Here is a 23,925-nt window from a genome sequence, read left to right as displayed (position 1 = left end):
GTACGGGTAAACTGACAGTAACATCACGGGCGGGAAAGAGCACACACAGAGCTGCTGCGTGCACACAGCGTGCACACAGCGTGCACACAGCGTGCACACAGCGTTATGTTGGATTTGTCTAAAGTTGACATTTGTTCACGCACTGGGACAACACGTGACTCGAGCCCTAACAATGATGTGTTGCTGTGGAAACTGAAGACGTGTTAAGGACACCGTGGTGCGGTCATATATGATGCTACACAGTTACTATTGTGGAACTGTGATTACACTCAGTGCCACGTAGCCTTTTACACCTGAGCTCTAACACGGCGAGTGTGAAGGCTTCTATGGTGGCTCCACATCAGGGGACCTGACCTCCACCTGCAGATCTGAGACTGTGCTGGCTTTAAAATGCACAAACTAGGATGAACACACGCAAAGACGCACCTGCAGTTTCCCCCAGAGGCGACATTTACTGCAGCCCACACAGTCCATGATCCTGGAGATGTTCTTGAAATGGAGACGAAACTCCTCCTGCAACAAGAACAGGACGCTGTTTCAGACTGTTTAGAACTACAATCAGGAGCAGAGGTGTGGACTATGACTGCGCTGCTGCTCATGCTGTGCAGAAAGTGACTGAACCCAGGGCAGCAGCAAGCATCATGACACAGTCCTCTTTATACTGCTGACTAACACAGGACCAGACACCTCGTCAAACACACATCACAGAGGACGATGCTCTGTCACTACTACAGGACAACAGAGTGGATAGTACACAGACACACACACAGCTACACCTTCACATAAAGAGGTGAAGTATAATACAGAATGGAGACTGAACAGAGTTTCATGTGCTGATGTTCATATGTAGACGTAGCAGCTTTAGTTTTTACCTTTAACGTTTTGGCTTCCAGTTTGTGTCCAGCAAACATGGACTTCTCATCGAAGTGCATGGGGAAGGCTCTAGAAGACACAGGTCCAGAAACAGTGATGATGATAATAATACTCTACATAAGTAATATAGTATTTATGGCTGCTGTAGGAAGGGCCTGCCTTTGTCTCAATGTGACAGCTTCTCATCTGCTGATGATCGATTTTTCCCCACAAACCTATTACGTAGCAAAAATGAACTGAACTTGTTTAAATGCAAATTCGTCTCTGTTTCCGTCTTAGATCAAGTTATTAAAAGGGAGAGTTTCCTTCCCACTGTCACCCAGTGCTTGCTCATGGGGGTCGTGTGACTGTTGGGTTTTCTTTGTATTACTGTGGGGTCTTTACCTAAGAATAGCTTTGAAGTGACTAATGTGCTTTGGTGCCATGTACATATAATATAACATAATGCTGGTGTGCAGCATCACACAGCATGGACCATGTGGCAGGCAACAACATGGACACCACAGTCAGCGATCAGCGTGATCTTTGGGCTGTGTGGATCATTTAACCTGCTCATTACCAACATTGTGTTAGCTACAGGCTCGGTCACAACAGCTTTCGGAACAGCGCAATCCTCTACAGGACTGCAGCACATCCATGGCAGCCATGGAGGGAGGAAGCTATCAGCTTAGCTGGGTGCCGACTCCAGGCGTTTGGGTCTATACTGAGTCGCGGAAGCTGCTTTACCCCACAACATTTTCTTTAAGGGGTCAAATAAGAAAATAAAACACTGATGTAGTAGGTCCCACTAACTCCTGATGGGAGTCTGTAGGAAACAAAACAACCCCACTAAGATATCCATGGGTTTCAGCTCGTGCTGGTCTTGGACTCTCCTGACAACAATCAAGCTCCTCCTTCTTACTTGATCTCGTTGAAGATGTGCAGCAGCAGGTCTTTGGTCTCTCCGTCCTCCTGAGCATTTCCCGTGTATAGGTTGACGATGGCTCGTTCAAAGTACGGAGCCACCTTGTAGAGCGCCCGCAGCTCGATCAGGTACAGGAAGTAGAGGTTTTTCAGGCGTCGCGTGCCCTCCCCCTTTGTCTCTGCCATGTCAAAACGCTGACGAAACTCCTGGACGTTTGGACCCCACACTGAGCGTCCCCATCCCTCTGAAGAGCCAAACAACAACAGCTTACAGCATGAAAAACACCATCACTGAGTCAGTTCATCAGCATAACTAATCCCAAAAGCAAAATGTACATGCGCCTCATCAGCCGTGCTTCAGCAGATTCTGCTAAAGAGACGTGTACTGTAATGATCCCAGGTCGAGCTCCAGCTTTGGTCAGTGATTTATTTTATTAGTGTGTTACTTAGCAATAACTAGCAGGTGGCTGCTAACCAAGCTAGCTAACATTAGCTGGTATCTTAGCACACTACGCTGTCATCCAAATAAAACAATACTGTGGTGGCCATAACACCCAAGCTGTGTTTGCTCTGTATGATGTCGTACCGTCCAGCAGGTACTCGGCACACAGGTGGATGTTGATGCTGCTGTGGAGGCCCGAGATGAGTCTGTAGAAAACTCTCTTCTCCAAACATAAACCTGGAGAGACAGCGATGACAACGGGTTTCTTAAAATCAGAATCCAACCAAGCTCAGCTTAAAGCTTCAGTCCACCCAAAACTGTATAACACTGGGGGACGAGATGTCTGATTTATAGTCCTGCCTTAAACATCAACCAGAACTACAGTAGAACTCTGGACCCGGCGCCACACTACAGGCAGACTTATCCCACAGATGTAACTGTGTGATGAAAACCTCAAAATCTGTAATAAATGTGTTTGGTAGTGTTGGGACATCAGCTCTACTTGTGACGGTGCAGAGATCCAGAAGACCCAGCAGCTACTGAGCACAGGACTTTAAATAAGGGACATGGACGTGACATGAGAGGCCAGCTTTCATCACAGAGAGGGGGTGTGCTACAACAACTTTAACGGCGTGGAACATCACATCCACAGGAGTGCCTGAAGCAGCATTTCATCACAGCACCATGAGGCGTCCGGCATCTACGCATCAGGCTGTGATGAGCCACAGCTCTGTGTTCTGTGGCCTCCTGTCAGCAGTCAGCCTGCCCACACAAAGTCTTCCAGAGGAAGCAGAGACGAGACCAGTTCAGCTTCAGAACACAGACGCTGAAAACCACAGGAAGTGACATGCCTACTGTAGCTACACAGACGCTTCAGCTTTATGTGATTTACATGACAAAGAATGATAACAGCGTTCTTCAGGTCAGTCTGGGTGGTGCAGGCGTGAGCACACGAGGCAGAACCCACCTTCAAGCCAGGTGTAGAAACCTTCCCCTGCAACACGAGCGACACGGACAAGAAGAGTTAGGTTTCAACACGGCTGAAACACATCCAAGTCAACAGAAGTTTAGTTTACTCACCATCATCGTCTCCTGAACACAGAAACAGAAGGAAACTGTTAGATCGGTGCAGTGATTAGGCATACACATACCACACACTAACTAACCTCTGAACGTATGAGCTCTAGTTTCACACACAGACATCTAAGGTGCACGAAAAATACACTGAAGAGCCTGCGTTTTAATCCAGCTCTTTATTCAGTACCCTGTGACGCAGTATGCAATAAACAGGAGGAGGCTAGCATGCTGAAGCAGGTACACTGATGTGTGAACAGTTAGAAGAGCAACATGACAGGAAGCTCTCAGAAATGCTTCAGTTAGGTCATTTATACGGACTACTGTCTGCATGTTTGAGAGCCCAGGAAACAGCTCGTGAGGTGCTGTTTACGTCTTTGCTGCTCACCTCCTGCAGTCTGACTACAGGCCGGTCTTTCTAGAAACGGTGACCGGTGTGGAAGAACCGGAATGGCCTGTGCCATTCCAGACGCGGCTGCAGTAGCTATGTCCCGGTTTGGATGCTGTCAGTTGTGCTCATAGCAGACTGAAGTGATGTCATGCTGCCAGCACACAGTCTGCCACCTGAATGAAGGTGTGCTGTCAGGGAGCCGAGTGCCTGCACAGGCCATTCCGGTTCTTCCACACCGGTCACCGTTTCCAGAAAGACCGGCCTGTAGTCAGACTGCAGGAGGCGAGCAGCGGGTTGCTTCTACAGCAAACGCGTAAACAGCACCTCACGAGCTGTTTCCTGGGCTCTCAAACATGCAGACAGTAGTCGGTATAAACGACCTAACTGAAGTATTTCTGAGAGCTTCCTGTCATGTTGCTCTTCTAACTGTTCAGCCGCGTCTGCCGGTAGCAGCTCTAACTTTGAGCCTCACCTCTGCTGGGAGCCAGAGGGTTCAGAGGTCGATACACCGACCGGGGCCTGTGGACACAAAAACACATTTTCAGTAGCACCTCAAAGATGAGCATCTCTGTGCAGGGAGCTCCAGGCTTACTTGAAGCAGTTCTCCTCGTAGATGCTGTTCCACACTCTCCAGGCTGACGGACCCTTATATCCGGTGTATCGCTCCGGATTCAGGAGCAGATCCACATACTCGGCATCTGGAGACGTCTCATCTGAAACACATTTCATGGATTAAAAAAGCCTGTGATGGCAGTGGCTCGGGGTCATCATTAGAGATATTTGCTTCTTAGCAGTGCGGCTACAAATGTGCCGTTTAACTGAGTACAGGAAAGTTCATGTAAAGAGCTGGAATAAGGACACATCGTGCCTGTTACAGGTTTGTACTTTGGGTTTTTGTAAATGAGGAATTTGCCCTGGGTGTGAAGTTTGATGCCTCATAGTGCTGCCCTCACAGATACGCAGAGAAAGAGATGCTCACCGTCCAGCTCACAGAAGTGATCCTGAGCGTCGTCGTGTCTCGCCCAGTCAGCGAACGCCTCCTTACTCTGGTTACTGGAACCGGAAAAAATACACACACGTTCTAACTGTGAGCTTTACTCGACAGCTAACAAGACATGAAGACCAAACAGGAGATCACAGTCTGATCACAACGTCCACGTAAATGTTCATTTTCAAACTTTTCTTAAACGTCGTCTCCCATCACTTGATTCTTAATGAAGGATGTCTGTTGACTTTAAACAGTTTCCAGTAAAGGTCACGTGAGTCTGAAACCAGCATCACCCTGCAAAAGCTGCAGGGATGTTTCCCTTACTGCACATGCAAACTCCACATGCACTTAAGTGTGCGTCTGTGGAGTCGCTGTCAGTTTATTACACGTGCCTTTGCTTAAGCCCAGTCTCATCTGCGCCTCTGTGTGTGAGGAGGTGCACAAACTGGACACTGGGAGCAGAGACAGGGGAGAAACCAGTGCAGCCAGAACTGATGGCTCAGATCTGTGATGAGCTCAAGCCCATTTCAAATTCCAGGTAAACACAACGAGGTTAAACTAAATGAAAGGAAGTAAGAGAAGCTCAACTTCTCTAAACACTACATGGGTGAGATATTCTGCTAAGAGATGAGACTGGGAGATCACATGGAGGGTTACAAGACGAGCATAAAGTCGCTAAACCAGACGTCTAATAACTGATCCGGATCGAAGGATTCTTTCAATTCCAGAGGTTGACAGCCGCCCTGTGAAAACTGACTCAGGATCAGAATATGCAAAGATGCATGTAAAGGTCCGATTTGTGCATTTCAGCTCTGACGTGTCATCTAAGCTCACTGCATTGTGCTGCGTGGGCAGGGACGACATGAAGGCGCAGACTGCCGTGCACACGCGCAGCACAAACTGTAAATGACGTCACAGCGGCGCTGCTGTTGGAGGAGAGGAAGTGCCAACTAGGGCTGGGCCATATTATACCGTTCACGGTAATACCGGTATAATGTTAGGCAACGATAGGAAAATGAAATATCGCGATAGAATGGGAGTAAAACGCGCATGCGCAGTGCCTTTGTTTTCATACGCACATGGCCGATTGTTGAGTGAAACAGATGAACCAGAATTGGTTTGTAAAAATGGTGCAACTTCAGTGATGTGGAACTGGTTTGGTGTTTGTCCGTCAGATACACAACAAAGCACATTTTTTTGCAGAACATGCAAGCGGCCGTCGTTATTGTCGTATTTGTCGGACTAAGATGCTCTTAAATCTGGGAGTAATCTGGGTCCTAAACTCCGTATGCTTCAGGTCAAACAACACTGCAGCATCACTGAGCGTTAAAAACTGTCTAAATTCTTTCATCTTTAATAAAACGATCAGCATTGCTGCTTTACCAGGTGTAACTATGAAGTTTAACTTCCAGGCATCCATGAAAACAAAAGTTATTACATTTAACGGAGTTAGAAGCTAGCAGGAAGCTAGCGGAAGTTAGCTCGCTAGTTTCGCTAGTTACCTAAGCATGATATTGCATGTTCTGACTGAGAGAATTCTGAAAAAAATCAAACGTACAGCTCTGCTATCACTTCCAACATAAATGAAGACAGGAAACTAAACAGCAGTGACGTTTGTAGGGTTACTGAAGTTGGGCTAGCTGGTATATAATGATGTGCTACCTGATCGCTAGCGACACAGCTATGTTAGCATAACATAAAGAGTGAAGCTGGAGGACGAACACTAACACTTTTCCACTTATAAAAGTTAACGTGAAGGTTCTTCATGGTTAGAGACAAATGCAATCGCATGGCAGGATGCTGTAAACGGACCAAACTTCAGTCAGGAGAACAACTGAGATAATCCATCCACAATACGAGGTTAGTCATTAATATACTGCAACAACATGGGAATAGAGCAGCTGCCAGAGAATTCAACATTAATGAATCAATGGTACAGAAGTGGAGGAAGCAAGAAGAATGAGTTTAATAAAGTTTGATTTATCTGACTGCTTTGTTTCGCTTAATGTGCCTTATAATCCCGTGCACCTTATGGTCCGAAAAATGCGTACTGCACACTGCAGTTTAATGTTACAAAGCACCTCTTTTTAACTTCAGTGGATATTATACATGGTTATGCTCAGGATATGTCAGCCCATTTCTACTGGAAATGCCTTTTGGTTAAACTTTCAGCAAGGAATTTGCATTTGCACTGTTACATTTTTATAAAGCTTTAATGTACATAAAAACCAGCTTCTTGTTTAAGTGAAAATAAATGGAAGGTTGTCTTTTTGCGCTAGTAATGTTGTGGAGTTGTATTTTGTCTCGCATCAATTATATCGTCGGTTATATCGTTATCACAAATTTTCAAATATATATCGTGATAAATATTTTTGGCCATATCGCCCTGCTCTAGTGCCAACCAGAACAAAGCAATCATGGAGTGGTTCTTCTTTACCGACGTGTCATTAACACGGAGCAGCGTTCAGTCGTGTGGTCACTGCGTCACGCGAGGTTAGACGGTCTGAGAGGTGCACATCTGGCCACATCAGCGGATGTGATGTGAGTTTTCATCAGGAGATGCTGCCTCCTGCCTCTTTATTTGTTACATTTCAAACCCACGTGAGTAAAGCGGCTTGGTGTTTGTAATGCACCGTCACATCCTGTCTGTTTGCACCAGCCGGTCCGCTGCTTCACAAAGGAACCTCCACGGTTCCTGCAGGAGAGAGCCCCGGTGGGCTCGGTCTGCACTTTGAAGTGTCGCCTGGTGGAAAACTACCAGCAGCTGCCGGTCACACACTGGTAAATGTTTGAGCTGCTGAGGCCCGGTGAAAACAAGCTGCAGATAAAGACAGAGCAGGAGGTCTGTGGACTCACCTCAGGGTGCTGTTGATGGCCCCCAGCTCCTTGGCCTGCTGGCACTCCACCACGTCCGACATCGTATTGGCCACCTGCGAGTACTGGACACAGGAGGGATTCTTAATAACACTGTTTATCACAGTAATGACACCACTCACATCATCTTTACTTCACTGGGCTCGATGAAAGTGTTCCAGCCTGTAATTATGTAAAATGCTAAATGGCCTGTGTTTGTAAAGCGCTCTACACAACCTGTCACACACACATTCACACACTGGTGATGGCAGCTACAGTGTAGCCACAGCCACCCTGGGGCGCACTGACAGAGGCGAGGCTGCCGGACACTGGCGCCACCGGGCCCTCTGACCACCACCAGTAGGCGACGGGTGAAGTGTCTTGCCCAAGGACACAACAACCGAGACTGTCCAAGCCGGGGCTCGAACCGGCAACCTTCCGATTACAAGACAAACCGCCAACTCTTGAGCCACGATCGCCCCAAACAACAGCTGCTGTACACAACAGCCCAACACTCAACCGTCTCACAAAGACACAAACATAACTCCGAGGTTAAATCCTGCTTCACCTTCTGCTCCTGCCAGGTAAGCACAGCCCAGTGTGACCTGATAATACAGCGCTCGGTCATGAAAAGTGAGCCCAATACATGATTCTTATAAATCTGTGCTTTGATTTAACAACGGAAGAAAAAACTAATACTTCTTGTTTCTGAGTGAACATCAAGACGAAGAGTAAGGAAATATCTGCTGCACAGACACTTTTACAACCCCCACCCCCAGCCCCAACTCTAGCCCCTCCCCCAGTTCTAGCCCCAGCCCCAACTCTAGCTCCTCCCCCAGTTCCAGCTCCACCCCCAGCTCCAGCTCCTCCCCCAGTTCCAGCTCCACCCCCAGGTCCAACCATTGACTCACATGAAGAATCAGAGGAGCAGCGAGTGCTCCATAAACACAGCTGCAAACTGAAATCTTCTAAATGAGATTATTTGGCTCAGTCAAAGTGAAATATTTCAGGAACTGAAACAAAGAAGCACAAACATGTGACTCGTCCAATCTCGGTGCCATGTTTTAAAAGGACACATTCAGTAGTACCCAAGCAAAAGCAGTCAAACCGGTTTGTGCCTGAAACAGCAGCCTCTGCGTCCCAGTTACATTTAGAGGAGTTTTTAATATTTCTATCATATTCAAATCCTTTGATTTCACTGTGACCTCTCCCTGACTGTCAAAGCACCTCTGGTACTTCTCACTGCCACTCTGAGAAAGGCTCGCTTTAAGTCTGGCTGCGTCTCCCAGCTGATGGTCGGGAAACATCTGCCCCTGACCGAGACCAGAGCAGATGTGCAAACACTTCTGGGTCATTTCAAGGCAAACACCAGGCTGTTGGCCAAGAGCGACAAACACTCTGCTCTCAGCGTCTCCACGTAGAAGCTATCAGAGGAGATAAGAAGAGTGGCTGTGTGTGCGGTCAGTCCAGAAAGTGCTGGAACAAATGCAGCAGCTCTGAAACTTCCTCTAAAGTAAGAGACGACAGCAGCTAAGAGGCCGCCGTCACAGCAAGTGTCTGCTGTCTGATCTCAGAGCGCGTGCACAACAGTGCAGCGCTGGCATGTCCACCTAACGTGGATTCACTGCGACGACTCAGCCACATGTTCCCACAGTTCTGAAACCAGCCCACTGAGTGAACAACGGGCTGGGAGGGCAGGTTATGATCATTAATATGCAAAGTGTCATAACCACTGATCAGGTAAGCAGTCCTTGTTTGGTTAGCACAAACACACACAACACTGCAGAGGGAAGGGGAACGAGGCTCACCCACAAACCTGCGTGCAAATCACACAGATCAGACGCATCAATACTTCCATACCTGACAGTGTTTACACAAAACGCACAAAAGTGCCTCGTACAGCACAACAATAATGATGATGACATCAAAACCAGAAGGTGTTTAGCCTTTGGATCTAAGAATGCTCCAGCAGTGCTTTGACTTAGTCGGATTTCCTGGCACGATCCCACAGGTCCCTGTGGAGAACCTGACTTCCCCTCACTGCTGTGACTCTGTCAGCTCAGGCTGAAGATCAGCTGCTCGTCTTTCATGACCACGACTCACTTTTTGGGTTTGGTGTTGACCCGAGCGGCAGCGAGTACCTCGGCTAAATTAACAACGTTGGTAGAAATTGTGTTAATATGTCAAGCAGTGAAACAAACTCCTGACATTTCACTGCTGCAGTGCACTAGTGCACGAGCTGCAGTTACACCCAGAGACCTGAAGCAGGACTGATTCACACATGACTGACATTCTGTGGTGCACAGCACAAACGTTCAGGAAACACCACAAAGCTTCACTCATAACTGCACACAGAATGATGACAAACACTGCTACACACTCACTACCCACTGACACTCTTCTTCAGTCCACTCATTGGTCAGAGGTGTCTGGGAGGGAGCACCAACAGTCAATACAGGAAGAAGGTGCCGTGTGTCAGCCCACTCGTGTCCTCCAGCACCCCCATGTTACATGTGCTGTTTAACATGTGAATCACTGAAACCGACGCAGTCAAATATCAGCCAGGAGTACACCAGACCAGCAGAAGTGCCCGGTCTACACCTCTGAGCCAGAGTGAGAGAAAACCCAAAATATCTGCACCTTTCTCCACCTTAGTCTTGGCTTTTAAAGTCCTGAGCTGCAGGAACTGCACCCTGGAAAAACAACAGTCCAAATATATACAGCACTCATGTGCAGGCAAGCAGGTGACCACAGCTGTACGTGGTAACTCCAAGTGGTGCAGCTTAGTCAGGAACAGCTGGTCTCACCTTGTTGTAGTTCCCAGACTTGATGCCAACAGGAACCTTGCTCTGTGAAACGGAACACAGACCATCAAACAATGATAGGTGACAATGTTCACACAGCTTCCCCTGAGAAAATACATTTAATGCAGTATGTGACAGCTAGTTAGGAGGCGGTCGTCTCCGTCCTCAACGAGCCGACGTGTGACTGACAGGCAGTAAAAAGAGACCATGTTGGAGTAAGGCTGGCTGACCTCGGGGCAGGGCTCCACGTGGCAGTCTTTGATGGAGCAGTGTCCGTCATCAGGCCAGAAAGGACACGGTCGCTTCAGGTTCACCTGCAGCACAGACACAGACACTCAGCACCTGCTCATTTATTATTACTGTTATTATGACCGAGGCAGGAAGCAAGCAGTGGCTCGTCCACATGTGAAGGACAAGCAGACGCTCGCTGCCTGTCACTGTAGGCTCAATCAGGCTTCAGTGAACGAGAGAAATCAAGGACGAGGGCGTGGCGTGTGAAAGCGTCGGCTCCACAGCTGTGCGTGGCTCACATCGTGTTTTTAGACAGTGGAGATTTCACAGGGGAAGCAAACGGAGGCCAGTGCCCACTGACTGTGGACAGCTGCTGACGTGCACGTAGGACACACGCTCGTTTCACCTGTAAGCATCCTGCTCGCCCCGCCGCCATTCACACAAACACCGTATGATCCAAAGAACACATATTTACTATGATGCGTGTGTGTTACGGTATACTCAGCCACTCCCACCGTGTTTCGTGCTCGCTCACAACGTGAACATATTAAAACCATTACAGACACAAGCCTGAAACTTTCACTGGCCTTTCTGAAGCGTACCAATCAGAGCACTGGTTACAACACAACTGTGTGTGTGTGTGTCACACGGTGGAGATTTGTATTTATCTGGTACATTGGTTTTATTCATTTTTAGTGTTTATTCATGAGAGTAGTTTTTATTTGGGGGGTCATGTGATTGTTGGGTGTTTCTCTGTATCTGCTGTACGACACAAAGCGCCGTGAGGAGACTTGTTGTGATTTGACGCTGTGGAAATAAAACTGAATTTGCATGGTTCTATTGTTTTATTTGACTCTGTTTTAGTCCACCGTGGTCTGGCTGCACATGGGACAGATTAGCTGATAGGGATCACCTGCTGAGGTGTGGGTGTGTCCAGAAGTGGCCTATCAGCTGTGACCTTTTAAAAGCAGACTAGCTGAGCGGCCCCAGATATGAGGAGGAATGTGTGAAGCCAGGTGAAACGAGGGACCCGCTGCCCTCTCGTCAGGGTGCGACGCCTAATCGGGAGACGGATGGGCCAGCGTGACGCGGTGACCCAGTCCTGACAGCGAGGAACGGCGACAGTGGGAGACAACGCGTGTGACTGGCAGCAGGGCAGAGGAAGCTGGAAGCTGAACTGAAACAGACACAGGAAAGTGTTTGTCTGCTGTGCGTCTTCTCTCCACGTACACTCTGGTCTGTGTACAAGTCACACTGAAGTGACACCCGCACTACATCCATCTAAGTGGCCTCAGGTCTGCAGTGTGAATGAATGAGCACAGTGTGTGTGCTGCTCAGACACCAACAGAGCAGCCGGCCTCCTGTTCAAGCGCCGCTGCACCTCAGTGTGACGGTGCTACAGGCGACCCCTGAGCCTCCACCCCACCTCCTACACCAAACGCACACAATCGATTTGTGAAAACATGTTTAACACTATGGCATTAAAAGATTTGAATGTGTCAGCCGTTTGAAAGGTCACATACGGTGATTAGCACAGATCGATCCCGTTTAGTGTTGCCAGAAACAACATGTTTGTGCTGCAAGCTGCAGCTGAGGGAGGTGGTGCGCAGCATTTTGGTCTCCTTAAAAACGAGATGATCTACAAGCTCACAGAACTGGAGCAGCTGATATAGATCATAGCTGCAGATCAGTCTGCTGTCTCGCTCCCTCTGCGCCTGACAGCATTTACCTGCTCGTGGTTGCTGACTTTACACCAGTGCTGTTCAGACTGCTGTACTAATAAAAACACAGCTAGACAGAAGTGCAGCAACGTCTTCATCAAGCGTAGCTCTTTCCAGGAGACTGCACGACTTTTTATGGCAGCACTGTCAAACCACAGTGTAGCACGACACCGGTACAAGATTCAGACATCACTTCCTGTTCTGTAACACCCAAACTAGAGACACAAGAAGAAAGGAAAAGAAAGTGCTACATGATTCTATGTGAGAATCATTTACACAGATGTTTAGGACCGTGTCATCCAACAGCTGCACGGCGGGAGCCGAGGGAAAGGACGTCCCAAAGCATTCACAGCATGTTTGTCCCACAGTGGGAATTTATATTTGTCTTTCATCAGTGGTTTTAGTGTTTATTTGTGAGTGTAGTTTTTATTTGCATGAAACTATTCTGATGTTTTTACATTGTTTTAACCCACTGTGGACTGGCTGGGCTTGGGACAAGTTGGCTGATAGTGATCACCTGCTGAGGTGTGGGCGTGGCCTATCAGCTGGTGAAAGGGCCTGTTTAAAGGAAGCTGGCTGAGCACTGAGGGAGGCCCTGATGTGAAGGGAAGGAACGCGCAGAAGCCAGACGATGGCAACAGTGTGCTGCCCTCTCGTCAGGGGCGTAGCACAGCTGCACCTCTACCTGCGTTTGTGAGCAGTGACTCCACTGCTGTTCACCGGGTGCAGCTGTGTTGGGAGAGGATCGCCATGGCTATAAACCAGGCCAGATTCCCAGACGATGCTTCTCTGCTTGCAGGGCGATGCCACGAGGGAAGACGCTGTGGCAGCGAGCGCGCGGCTCAAGGGCGGAGCATAAGTTGGGCTGTGATGGGACGAGACTGAGATGGGAGGCTTCTCCTCGTCCTCCTGGGACCGGCCTGGAAATGACTCCCCCGGTTTGAAAAATAAAGAAGATTCGTTCTGGGTTGTGGGAGCAGTTGCATCGTGGGACTGAGTGTTATTCTAACGAACTTTAGAAGTTTTGTTAGAATTGTGTTCATGTATTCCTGGGAATGCTCATGTATATGTTGTTTTTAGGATTGTTTGTTTGATTCTTGTTTTCTGGCCTGTGAATAAACCGTGACCGATTCGTCCTGTAGCATCTCTGGGTCTTGTATTTAAAACAAGAACGTCCTTGGTGTGACGCTCAGGTGCACCGGCTTTAGTGTCTGCATGTTCACGGTGTGCTCTTACTGTGGGAGGACACAGACCACTGAGGTCTAACAGTAAATCATGTTGTGACAACATGTGCCAGTAAACACAAAGACCTGCAAAAAGACAACATGTGCGCACACACGCAAAAGAGATCCATGTGATTTCCATCTGTTTTTACATACTACTTTTACTACTGCACTGAGCCACACTGTGCTTCCACTGTAGCCGGAGCGAAGGCGCAGCTCTTACCCTGTAGTATCTGAAGTAGTCTCTCTCTGTCAGCTTCCTGATGCGGGGGTAGATCTTCAAGTTGTTGAAAATGTCGATGCTTTCGACGTCACAGAAGCAGTCATCCAGGACGCCTGTGAGCTGAAGCAAAGCAGGACACTTCGTTTACTAATGACACCTCATCTCTAAATAACAGTGTCACAGTGTTTCCACTCATGCTAAAACAGTAAAAATAATCATAATGTCCGGGTCATTTCAGATGTTTTAAGTGAAGCTGTGTGCTAGAAACTAAAACCTGACTGACGTCACGCAGTACAAGTCAAAGTCTGCACCCTGACGTTTGTTCAAACTCTTACGATCAGTCCAGACTCGGCAGCCTCAGTTTTGCCATGGATGAGATTGAGGCTACGTCCACACTAGCCCGGCTGGATTTGAAAGCGCTCCACGTCCACACTGGTGTTTTCAGTCGTTTTCACAGAGGTGTGCGTCCACATTGAAACGGATGAAAACGCTGACGTTCCAGTCCTGCGCAAACGCGAGTGAGAATTAAAGACTTTGAAGGAAAGCTATCTGGAGCATGAACAAACGGATATTCATCCTTTTTAGGGCGACTGCTGTATAATGCCCTCCGCTATCTTAGCTTAATTGGTCACGTGACTGCATCACATGACTAAAATGAGTCGTCGTTTTAGAAAGTCTGTGTTTTCGAGTGTCCACACTGCGACGGGGCAGCTCCCTTTTGAAACGTGTGCGTTTTCAAGAGCGTTTTCAAAACGCTGCGTTTTCCCTTCAGGAAAACGGCGTCTCAGTGTGGACGGGAGGCCAAAACGTTTTAGTGTGGACGTAGCCTGAGAGCACTTCAAAAGTCAGTGATAATAGTTACGCCTTCACTGGGAGATGTAACACCTAAAGACAAAATTACTGCCGTGAAGCTCTTACTTTGATGGGTGACAACAGAAGTGAGCCCTGAGGTAGGCCTGTGCCATATGACCACGATCTCAAATCCCGATATAAAACATCTATCATCGCGATAACGATATAAATCACAAACATGGAACATTTTCTGTAAATCCTGTGAATCTCGGGCAGCTCGACTTGTGTGAAGTGTTTCCAGCTGGGCGTCCTGTAGTTGGAGTCGAGTGTTTTAACCGATGCATGAAACGATACATTTTTAGTCATAAGTTGTAACGGCGCCGTTTTCTTTGTGAGTATTTATTACACGGCGTGCTGCGGGGAAAAGCCTGTTCTAACGTTTGAGTCTAAGGTTTATTTTTTAGCACCTGGCGGCTCTTTTTTACTTCTCATCTGTAAATAATCTACTTTTTCACGTCATTCAGTTTATTTTGAAAAGTCTCAACAGGATCTTGAGCTTTATTGTGAAAGGTTCATGTGGAAACTAAACCAGCGGACACACAATGGTATTACCGTCGTTGTTGCTAACGACAACAAGTAAAAACAGGCGCTTGTCTGTCCGTAGTGTGGTTATATTAAATATAAGAGAAAGAGAGAACTTGAAGAAATGAATATAACCACTACAGTGACATCAGAACCATGAAAAAATATTGCTGTAAACAGTTTATTTTGCGACACCACGAAACAAACGATAGCATAAAATGAAACGATAGATGTTTTTATATCGTCATCCGATATATATCGTTATATCGAACAGCCCTACCCTGAGGGATCTCACATAGGAGAGGAGCAGATGTATAGCTTTTATTCCAAAGTGTCTGTTTGAACACAGTTACAGACACAGCAGCCCACTATTACATCTGTCAGCTGGTCATGTTTTTAAGGAGCAGTAACCATCATCCCGTTCTTAAATGGTCTTCCTGACCGACTGACTCGAGTTAATCTGGGTGAACAGATTCCTGGAAAGATTTTTTTAACCACAGCATGATAGAACAAAACAGTTAAAACACAAGTTCAGCTGAAATGGATCCAGAGACTCAGTTCATAGAGACAGCAACATGCAGCATTAGCAGGTGCATGCAGTCTCACATCCCTATTTTGGACATTTAGACAGTTGTTCCCTACTTGGTGGGGGTTTTTATGCAGCACTTTGTACGCTTTTGCATGAATTTATGATGGAAAACTGTTGTTTTATGTAAAGGAACACAACACCTGCTACTGTGCTTCTTGTTCTGTGGACACCCATAGATGGCAGCTCTCTTTATAACTTTACAATAAATTAAAACGCTGTAAGAATCTAAAGTGCGCCTTGTTAGAAGACATTACAGTTGCTGTCAAGTCTTTTTGTGGCTTCGCCTCCTCTTATCAATGAGCCACGTTTGCTTTGGCAAACATTTAGGATACCGTTCCTGACACAACCCCCACCCCCAGGTAGGGTTCACATTTCTGATAAAGACTGGATTGTAATTTTGCTGCTGTTACAAATTTATAATCATGTTATAGAAATGACATTAAGAAAATAAGAAAAACTATTAGGATCAGGTGATGATGCTCCTCCATCAGATAAACCACCACCTACCTGCACGTTCATACATAATACATCCATCACACTGTGTTACCTGAACCCACCAAGCCGACGGCCCATTGTCTGCTCTATAAACCGTCAGCTGCTGACTAAAACCTACAAATGTGTTTGAACTGAAGAATTACACAACCCAGCATTCACATGTTAAGAAGCTTGGTAAACAGTCAGTCAAATGGCTCTGGCTAGTTTTGTTAGGTAGCTCAGCTCTGTGCACAGCAGGTAGAGCCTCAAACCTCACCAAACATCTGCTCTAACTGGCTGGAGAACAGCTCCGGACACTCTTTCGGTTCATTTAGCTCATGATTAGAGTCTCAAATGCTTCATTAATACTTTAGTCTGGAAATTAAGAGAAAATGAAACATAAATAAAATGTTATTAACAAAATATCCAATGCAATGATTCCTCAATACTGAGTAAAGATGGACATTGTATTGTTTGGGGGCTTTTTTGCATTTAAATAAATAGTGTGTGTGTGTGTGTGTGTGTGTGTGTGTGTGTGTGTGTGTGTGTGTGTGTGTGTGTGTGTGTGTGTGTGAGCGAGAGAGAGAGAGAGAGCGAGAGCGAGAGAGAAAGTTATTCGAACCAAAACCGAACAAGTACTTTACAAGTATGTAGTTGTAAAAACTTGTAAAGTACTTTCACATTCTTTATATTTCACAACAGGCTTTTCCTTTTCAAGCTATCAAAGATATGACCGTACAAAACATATGGCAGCAACTGCTCAGCTCTGCAAAGAGCAGTACACCTAAACTACGTGCGGGTATTTTAGAAACCTTTGTAAACCCTTTACACTAGTATTATATATACTTATATATACACTACAGAAACACAAAGACAATCTTACTGTGACAAAAAACTAATGACAAACACCAAACCACAGCAGACCTCAGAGTGCAGCAGTCCACTGAGCGCCAGGAAAAGAACCATTTTTCTCAGCATCCTGTTGTTCGCCTTCAGCTTTCTGTGTCTCAACTTCCTTCAAATTAAAACTTCCCCCTCACGTAACTGTCCAAATGTCACGGCAGCAGCTGTATGTCTGTGCTGTCATCACAGACCCGCACTTCCATGCCGCCAGAAGCCCCGCCTACAAACAAGCCGCTGTCAAAACAAACGCCGCCCCTCTGACGGAGCCTCCCTGTTTGTAGTCATCTACATGTTATAGGTCGCTAGGGACACTTGGCAACTTCTACGCAAAAGACTACAATGTCCGTGAGGAGGCTGTAAAGCGGGAGCTCTGACACAGCCAATCAGATCACACCACGCTTTTCGCTCAACTCGCAAGAACTTCGGCTGGTTTAACTCGCTGCTGGGTCCGAGGAGAGGAAGAAGAGGAGCGCTCTCGACTCTGCTCATTAGTCTACTTTAAGGACTTAACTCACTGTTCAGTACAAACAAGAAGAGATTTCGGTTTAAATACCAATTTAGTCGGTCAACTGTAACTATATCTATTTATTTATCAAAATGGCAGAAAATAAAACAATTTGTGTACTCATGGACAGTCGCTAACTAGCATCTCACGTACACAGTGACGTCAAAATAAAATGACAGTAGAAAGTGCTGGAAGCTCCTAAAAACAAAACTGTGGTATGACTTTCGCAGATTACAAGCTTCATGAAGAACAACAAACTATGTTATTAAAAAAACAAACTGTATGTTTCCGGTGACAAAAGCTCCGTGTTTGGGGCTACTTACGTGACAGAAGCAGCTCTGGTCCTGGCTCTCCGAGGTTCTGCTCGGATGCTGCTCGCTGTGCTGCGTTTGGGGTTTGGTGTTTTGCTGAAACCAGCCCAGAACAAAGTTTCCCAACAACCACGCCAACAGCAAAACACCGAACGCTTGAAACGTTACTTTCCACATCACTCACTGCGCTATCAGCTTGGAAAGCACAAGAAAGTCAAACCTGGCGAGTAGTAGCTAGCTAACTATAGCAGCTTTAGGCTAGCAGAAATGTATCATCCGCAGCGTGTCGCCAAACCAACAGCCCGATCTCCAAGGAGTCTCACGTGGATATTTAGACTCCTAGCTGCCCCACGTAAACAGAGTCATGTTGTAAAAAAATTTACATGACTTAAGAGGCGCTTTCAACCAGCCTCCACTTTATTTTCAAGGTAGCGCAAGAAAAATGACTTTTACTTCCGGTTAAAATTTCAGAATAAAATGCATAACTCGCTCTTGCAGCTATAACAGGTCGATCTCAATCGGAGCCAAAACACGATCCTTTTTTCCCTAAACAGTAAATTAATATAACATAAAAGAAACAATGGAAAACTTCTTAAAACCAGCTACACAAAAGACAGCGTTGTCTTCCTGTGGGAGTTGTCGCCACTTTGCATGCGTTTGGAGTTGTTGTAGGGTGTGTCTGTTAGATTAATAGACTGGTTTTTACAAAGCGCTTTTCTACTCTGCCTGAGCTCTTACTTTATACAACATGTCTCCTTCACACGCAAACATACAAGCAGGATTTTCCAAGCCTGACGCTTTCTATGTGGGGTGTAGCTCAGGAGGTAGAGCAGCAAGAGCGTAGATTTGGTTTGGGCATTGGTGGGGACGGATGATTCAACCACCGAACCCTGCCCTGTTTTTGTTTTTTGTTTTTCCTTCTTGATTAACAAAAAAGGAGAAATATACTTGCCTACATATGCTATTCTACGTGCTTTTAAACCATTTAAAATTACAATTCATAGTTTTATATGTGAATTATATAATGTTAAAGTACTATTAAACAAATGACTGAGTATTTCAGGCTTTAGTTTACTTCAGCCATATTCCATATAAATCAGGTATCATACAAAAATAAAAATAGCTTCAAATACAGTCATGACAATAAAAGAATATGACTTTAAGGACTTAACAACATTACTTCAGTTATAGTACACCAACATCTCTGATACATCAGCACTAAGGGAACACTGAGTGACCTGCTGGTTTTTGTCCATAAAACTACTCGTCTAAGATGACCACAAAGTAACAGATCTCTCAGCAAAATGATGCAACGTTTGAGGCACTATTGCCCCGATTAACTCAGTGAGCTGCGATCTTTTATTCTAAACATGAGCTACTGTTACAGCAACAGACATGGACTACATGCCCCACACAACAACTCAATGTCCACTATGTGAAGCAGCCAAACACAGGCCTGCTCCTCTCACTAACTGAGATAAACTGCTGGCATATTGGTTTTACATCTATACTGTCCGGTCTCTCCTGGTGGACATGGCAACACGTTATTCATGGTTACGTACAGTTTCAGACTGATGTGGGCCAAAGCCTAGCATGGCCTGTAACGTTATTGTGACACATTTTATGAGTGAACTTGGCTTTAAGTGACTCACAGGTTTCTTTGAAAAACACTTTCTTATATCCAGCTTCTTCCTCTTTGCTGCCGTCCTCCTCTCCTCCTCGCAGCGCAGGTTTGCCGCTGCTGAAACTGAACAGAGCTCCCTGAAAGGCTCAGCCAATCACATTGGCCATATTTGTCACATGACGTAGGACTCCAGTAGAGGACGTGATTTAACTCTTTCTGCACCGCTGGGTGAATGAGACGCTGACAGATCGTTTTTCTTTCTATCGGGTTTGTTTTTCTTTACTCGAAGAGATCAAATTATTGGTGGGGACAATTCAGTAATCGCTGGATATTGGTGGGGACGTGTCCCTTCCGCCCATGACAATCTACGCCCTTGTAGAGCAGGTTACCTACTGATCGGAAGCTTGGTGTCGATCCCTGGCTCCTCCAGTCTGCATTTCAAGTATTCTTGGGCAAGATACTAACCCCAAGTTGCTCTCCGATGCATCCATCGCAGTGTGAATGTGTGTGAATGCAGTTAGAAAGCACTAAGTACAGAGGAAGTGCTTGTGAGAATGGGTGTGATTGGGTGAATGTGGCATGTTGTATAGAGCGCTTTGCGGACTTGAGTACTGATAAGAATCAGTCCATTTATGTAACATTCACACGCACTCTGGAGCAGCTTGGGGTTCACTGACCTGCACGAGGACACTTTGGCATGCAGACCGGACTAGCCAGGGGTCAAACCACTAACATAATTAATCAGTAAATGACTCTTTGGTCACTGTGCTATAGCTTACATTGGGTCTTGGTGCGTCCCCTCACGTTTTATCTGCCTTCTCTGCGCATCAGATGACTGGAAAATCTTTCACAAGTGGATCCAAGCAACCAACATTTGGAGTTATTTAAACCCTATAAGACAGTGATTCTTAACCATGGGATCATGGCCATGTTTAGGCATTTCTGTAGATATGTGCTGTGAGGTGATCGGAGAGGCTGCTCCAAAGAAGCTACTGACCACCCCACTTTCAAACGACCCTGTGAGCCACCGTATCACAGACATGGCCTTAGACATACAGCATCAGCTTCTGGAAAGAATAACAAGTAGTCCGTTTTTTTCTCTTTGGAACTAGACGAGTCCACTGATGTCACAAATGGTGCATTGCTGCTGGTTTTTGTTTGTTATCGCTGGGACAGTAGTTGGCAGCTGGTAGAACTGTGTTGGGGTGTGCAGTGATGGTGCAGCTTCAATAACTGGCAGGCATCACGGCGTCATTAGGCAGATTCTCGATCGTGCACCAGTAGCTAAATGGACCCACTGTGTTCTCCACTGTGAAAGCCTTGCAGCAAAAAATATGTTACCAGAGTTCCACGATGTGATGGATGTAAGTGTGAAAACCATCAACTTCATTAAAAATAATGCTGTAAACTCCAGTTGTTTTGCTGAGCTTTGTGAGGACATGGAAGCAGATCACGTCCATCTGCTCTGCCACAGTGAGGTGACATTGAACACGACTGGTCATCAAGCTTTTGTTGGAACTGAGGAATGAGGTCTTTTCTTACAGAGAAAAAAAATCTCCTCTTGTACATTATTAGTCCACCGCTGAGCGTGCCTACCTCTGTGACATTGTTCACTGCTGAACCAGCTGAACAGCAACATGTTTTTTATTGCAGACAAAGTTGAAGCTTTCAAGAGGAAACTTGCTTTGTGGACTAAGAGGGTCCAAGAGAAGACGATGGACATGTTTCCACTTTTGTCTCACATCTTGGAAAACTCCCCTCAGGTGAAGGTCAGTGACTCTGTCGATGAATATTTCCCTGAGGATCCCAGAGAAGCACACATGTGGATTTTGGACCCATTTTCTGTTGATCCCACTGAAAATGATGTTGCTTTGCTCTCACATCTGGAATCCCAGCTTCTGGAAGTTTCCACCGACAGCACTTTAACGTTGGAGTGGGGCAAACCGGATCTGGGCTCCTTCTGGATTGCTGTCTCAAAGGAGTACCCGTCTGGCACTGAGAGCTGTGAAACTCCTTCTCCCATTCACAACTACATACCACCAAGACCAAAGCCCGAAACAGATTCAGAGCAACAGTGGAAGCTACTCTGAGAGTGATCCTTTCCTCCACTCCACCCAGACTGGATCTGATGGTGTCTCAGGTAAAGGGGAGTTACCTGCTGTGACTCTTTGTCCATTTGTCTCAAACATAAGGAGTAACTTCTGGTTCTGCCAATGAAAAAAGGTTTACTGCTGAAGTAACTTTCAGATTCACTCACAGACTATAAGGCTATATTTTCATTTGCACTTCATTTACATTTTATAACAGCTTATTTATTTATTCAATTAATTAGAAAATAATTTTGAATGTATTTATTTTATCACCACATTATTTATCCAGTTTCTATTTCCTCTTTTTTCCTCGTCTCTTTTGCTGTGGTAAAATTAAATGATCAGTTATTTCTGTGTTATTAAGGCTGACGTCAGCCTTTCAGTTTCTTCTTGCAGTCTGACTTGCTCCATGAATTGTTTTATGTGCAGGTTCACATACACATAATAAATGAATGTCTGTGTGATTATTGCATTGTATCATGTCATCATCATTATTTGACGAGGTTTTAGCTGTCAGAATGAAGTAGATTTGATTTAGTTATTAAATATGAATCAAACCAAAAACAACATCAATGTATTGAGTACGGTGTTAATATCTGAATGGGCCCCGGCCCCTTTGTAGTGGAAAAGTTGGGCCCCGAGGTAAAACAGGTTAAGAACCCCTGCTTATAAGACACTTGAATTTTCAAATGGTCGCCATTTTCCAAGATGGCTGTCACTTCCTATACAGGAAACAGCTGTTCTACAGAGTTCCAGTCACTTGTTTAAGTTCAGAGCTTGTACTCTATTTTTTACTGTAAGAATGACAACTTTAAACATTCCTCCAGAGCTTCTTTGTTTGATTTCTAACAAAACCCTTAAACAGGAAACAAATGTATAACTACAAGAAAGCATTTGTAAAGCAGATGGATCGGGCAGGTGTTTCACTCTAACTTCACAGCTCAGAGGTGCAGCTGTTATTATCAAAAAAGGGATCCCCTTCATAGCGTCAAAAGCAGTATCAGACCCTCGTGGACGTTATGTTACAGGGAAACTTTATAACAGTCAGGTTACACTAGCAAATATTTACGCCCCTAATGTTGATGATGCAGGCTGTATTAAATCATTTATATCCTCTTTACCTAATATGGATACCCATAAACTGATAATTGGCGGCGATTTTAATTTCGTTTTGGATCCTAGTCTTGACAGACCATCACAAAGATCAGCATCTAAATCAAAATCTGTGAAAACTATCCAGGAGTTCATGAAGACATATAAACTGATAGATCCATTTAGAGCTATTTCCCCAACTCTAAGCAATTTTCATTTTTCTCCTCTGTTCATCATACTTATTCTAGAATAGACGTTTTCTTAATAGATCACAGATTTCTTACACAGACCCAAAGTTGTGACTATAAGGCAATAGTTTTATCTGACCATAGTCCAGTATTGCTACGATTAGCAATAGGAGATAGACCTACTGCACCAAAATGGCGATTTAATAATGGTTTGCTGTTAGATAATATTTTAGTAAATGAAATAAAGGATCAAATCAAGCTATTTATTTCAATAAATGACACACTTGAAGTTACGAGATCCACACTATGGGACACATTAAAAGCCTACTTGAGAGGCCAAATCATCTCATTGAGTAGTTATAGGAAAGAGTCAAACATAACAATGGAACTTTTAGAAACAGATCAGGAATATGCCATCTCTCCTTCATCCAAACTTTATAAAAAGAAGGTCTCATTGCAGACAGAACTTAAATTGCTTTATACAAATGACACAACTTCGACATAAGTACTATGAACACGGGGAAAAAACAGGTAGTTTACTAGCAAGGCAAATTAAAGAAGTTGCAGCTTCAATTCATACAGGTAACGAGTGGGGGACAGAAAAGCTTCTTACAGAAGACGTTACAGGTCTGTGAGAGCCAGAGATTTTCCTTGTTTGAGGTGACCAAATACTTATTTTCCACCCTGATTTACCAATAAATTCTTTACAAATCCTACCATGTGAATTCATGGATTTTTTTTTCACATTCTGTCTCTCACAGTTGAAGTGTACCTCTGGTGCAAATTACTGACCTCTGTCATCATTTTAAGTGGGGGAACTTGCACAATCGGTGGCTGACTAAATACTTTTTTGCCCCACTGGATATACACATAACATTTGTGATCAATCTGAAGTACTACTCTCACTAGATGCGGAGAAGGCGTTTGACAGGGTCGAGTGGGATTTCCTCTTCTCAACCCTGTCAAAGTTTGGCATAGGCATGTTAAGCTGCTTTACACAAAACCTAAGGCCTCGGTTAACACAAATAATATAACTTCTAGTCCTTTCC

At 45.4% G+C, this 23,925-nt stretch overlaps 1 protein-coding gene across 4 annotated transcripts in view; it reads right to left on the bottom strand.

Moving 5' to 3' along the window:
* Positions 1–19,452, bottom strand: part of ero1b (endoplasmic reticulum oxidoreductase 1 beta) — a 23,386-nt gene extending 3,934 nt beyond the window's left edge. The window contains exons 1-14 of one of the 4 annotated variants that reach the window (XM_085408938.1): positions 17,895–19,452; positions 13,727–13,846; positions 10,559–10,642; positions 10,332–10,373; positions 7,528–7,610; positions 4,663–4,736; positions 4,276–4,396; positions 4,156–4,202; positions 3,299–3,310; positions 3,186–3,212; positions 2,363–2,455; positions 1,775–2,021; positions 873–942; positions 427–513 (exon numbers count right to left, since the gene is read on the bottom strand). In XM_085408938.1, the coding sequence (XP_085265064.1) occupies positions 427–513; positions 873–942; positions 1,775–2,021; positions 2,363–2,455; positions 3,186–3,212; positions 3,299–3,310; positions 4,156–4,202; positions 4,276–4,396; positions 4,663–4,736; positions 7,528–7,610; positions 10,332–10,373; positions 10,559–10,642; positions 13,727–13,846; positions 17,895–18,059 (1,272 nt within the window). In that variant the 5' untranslated portion in view covers positions 18,060–19,452. Of the gene's footprint in view, positions 1–426; positions 514–872; positions 943–1,774; positions 2,022–2,362; positions 2,456–3,185; positions 3,213–3,298; positions 3,311–4,143; positions 4,203–4,275; positions 4,397–4,662; positions 4,737–7,527; positions 7,611–10,331; positions 10,374–10,558; positions 10,643–13,726; positions 13,847–17,087; positions 17,248–17,894 lie in introns of those variants that run through there. The other 3 variants (XM_085408939.1, XM_085408937.1, XM_085408940.1) reach the window with 3 other exon arrangements.
* Between the last annotated feature and the right edge of the window lie 4,473 nt (positions 19,453–23,925).

This window comes from Rhamphochromis longiceps, linkage group LG6, assembly GCF_057381845.1.
Source record: "Rhamphochromis longiceps isolate RC_006_pf linkage group LG6, R_longiceps_female_GT1.1, whole genome shotgun sequence".
NCBI lineage: Eukaryota > Metazoa > Chordata > Actinopteri > Cichliformes > Cichlidae > Rhamphochromis > Rhamphochromis longiceps.
The sequence above is the reverse complement of the archived record's forward strand: the minus strand, read 5'-3'. Positions and strand labels throughout refer to the sequence as shown.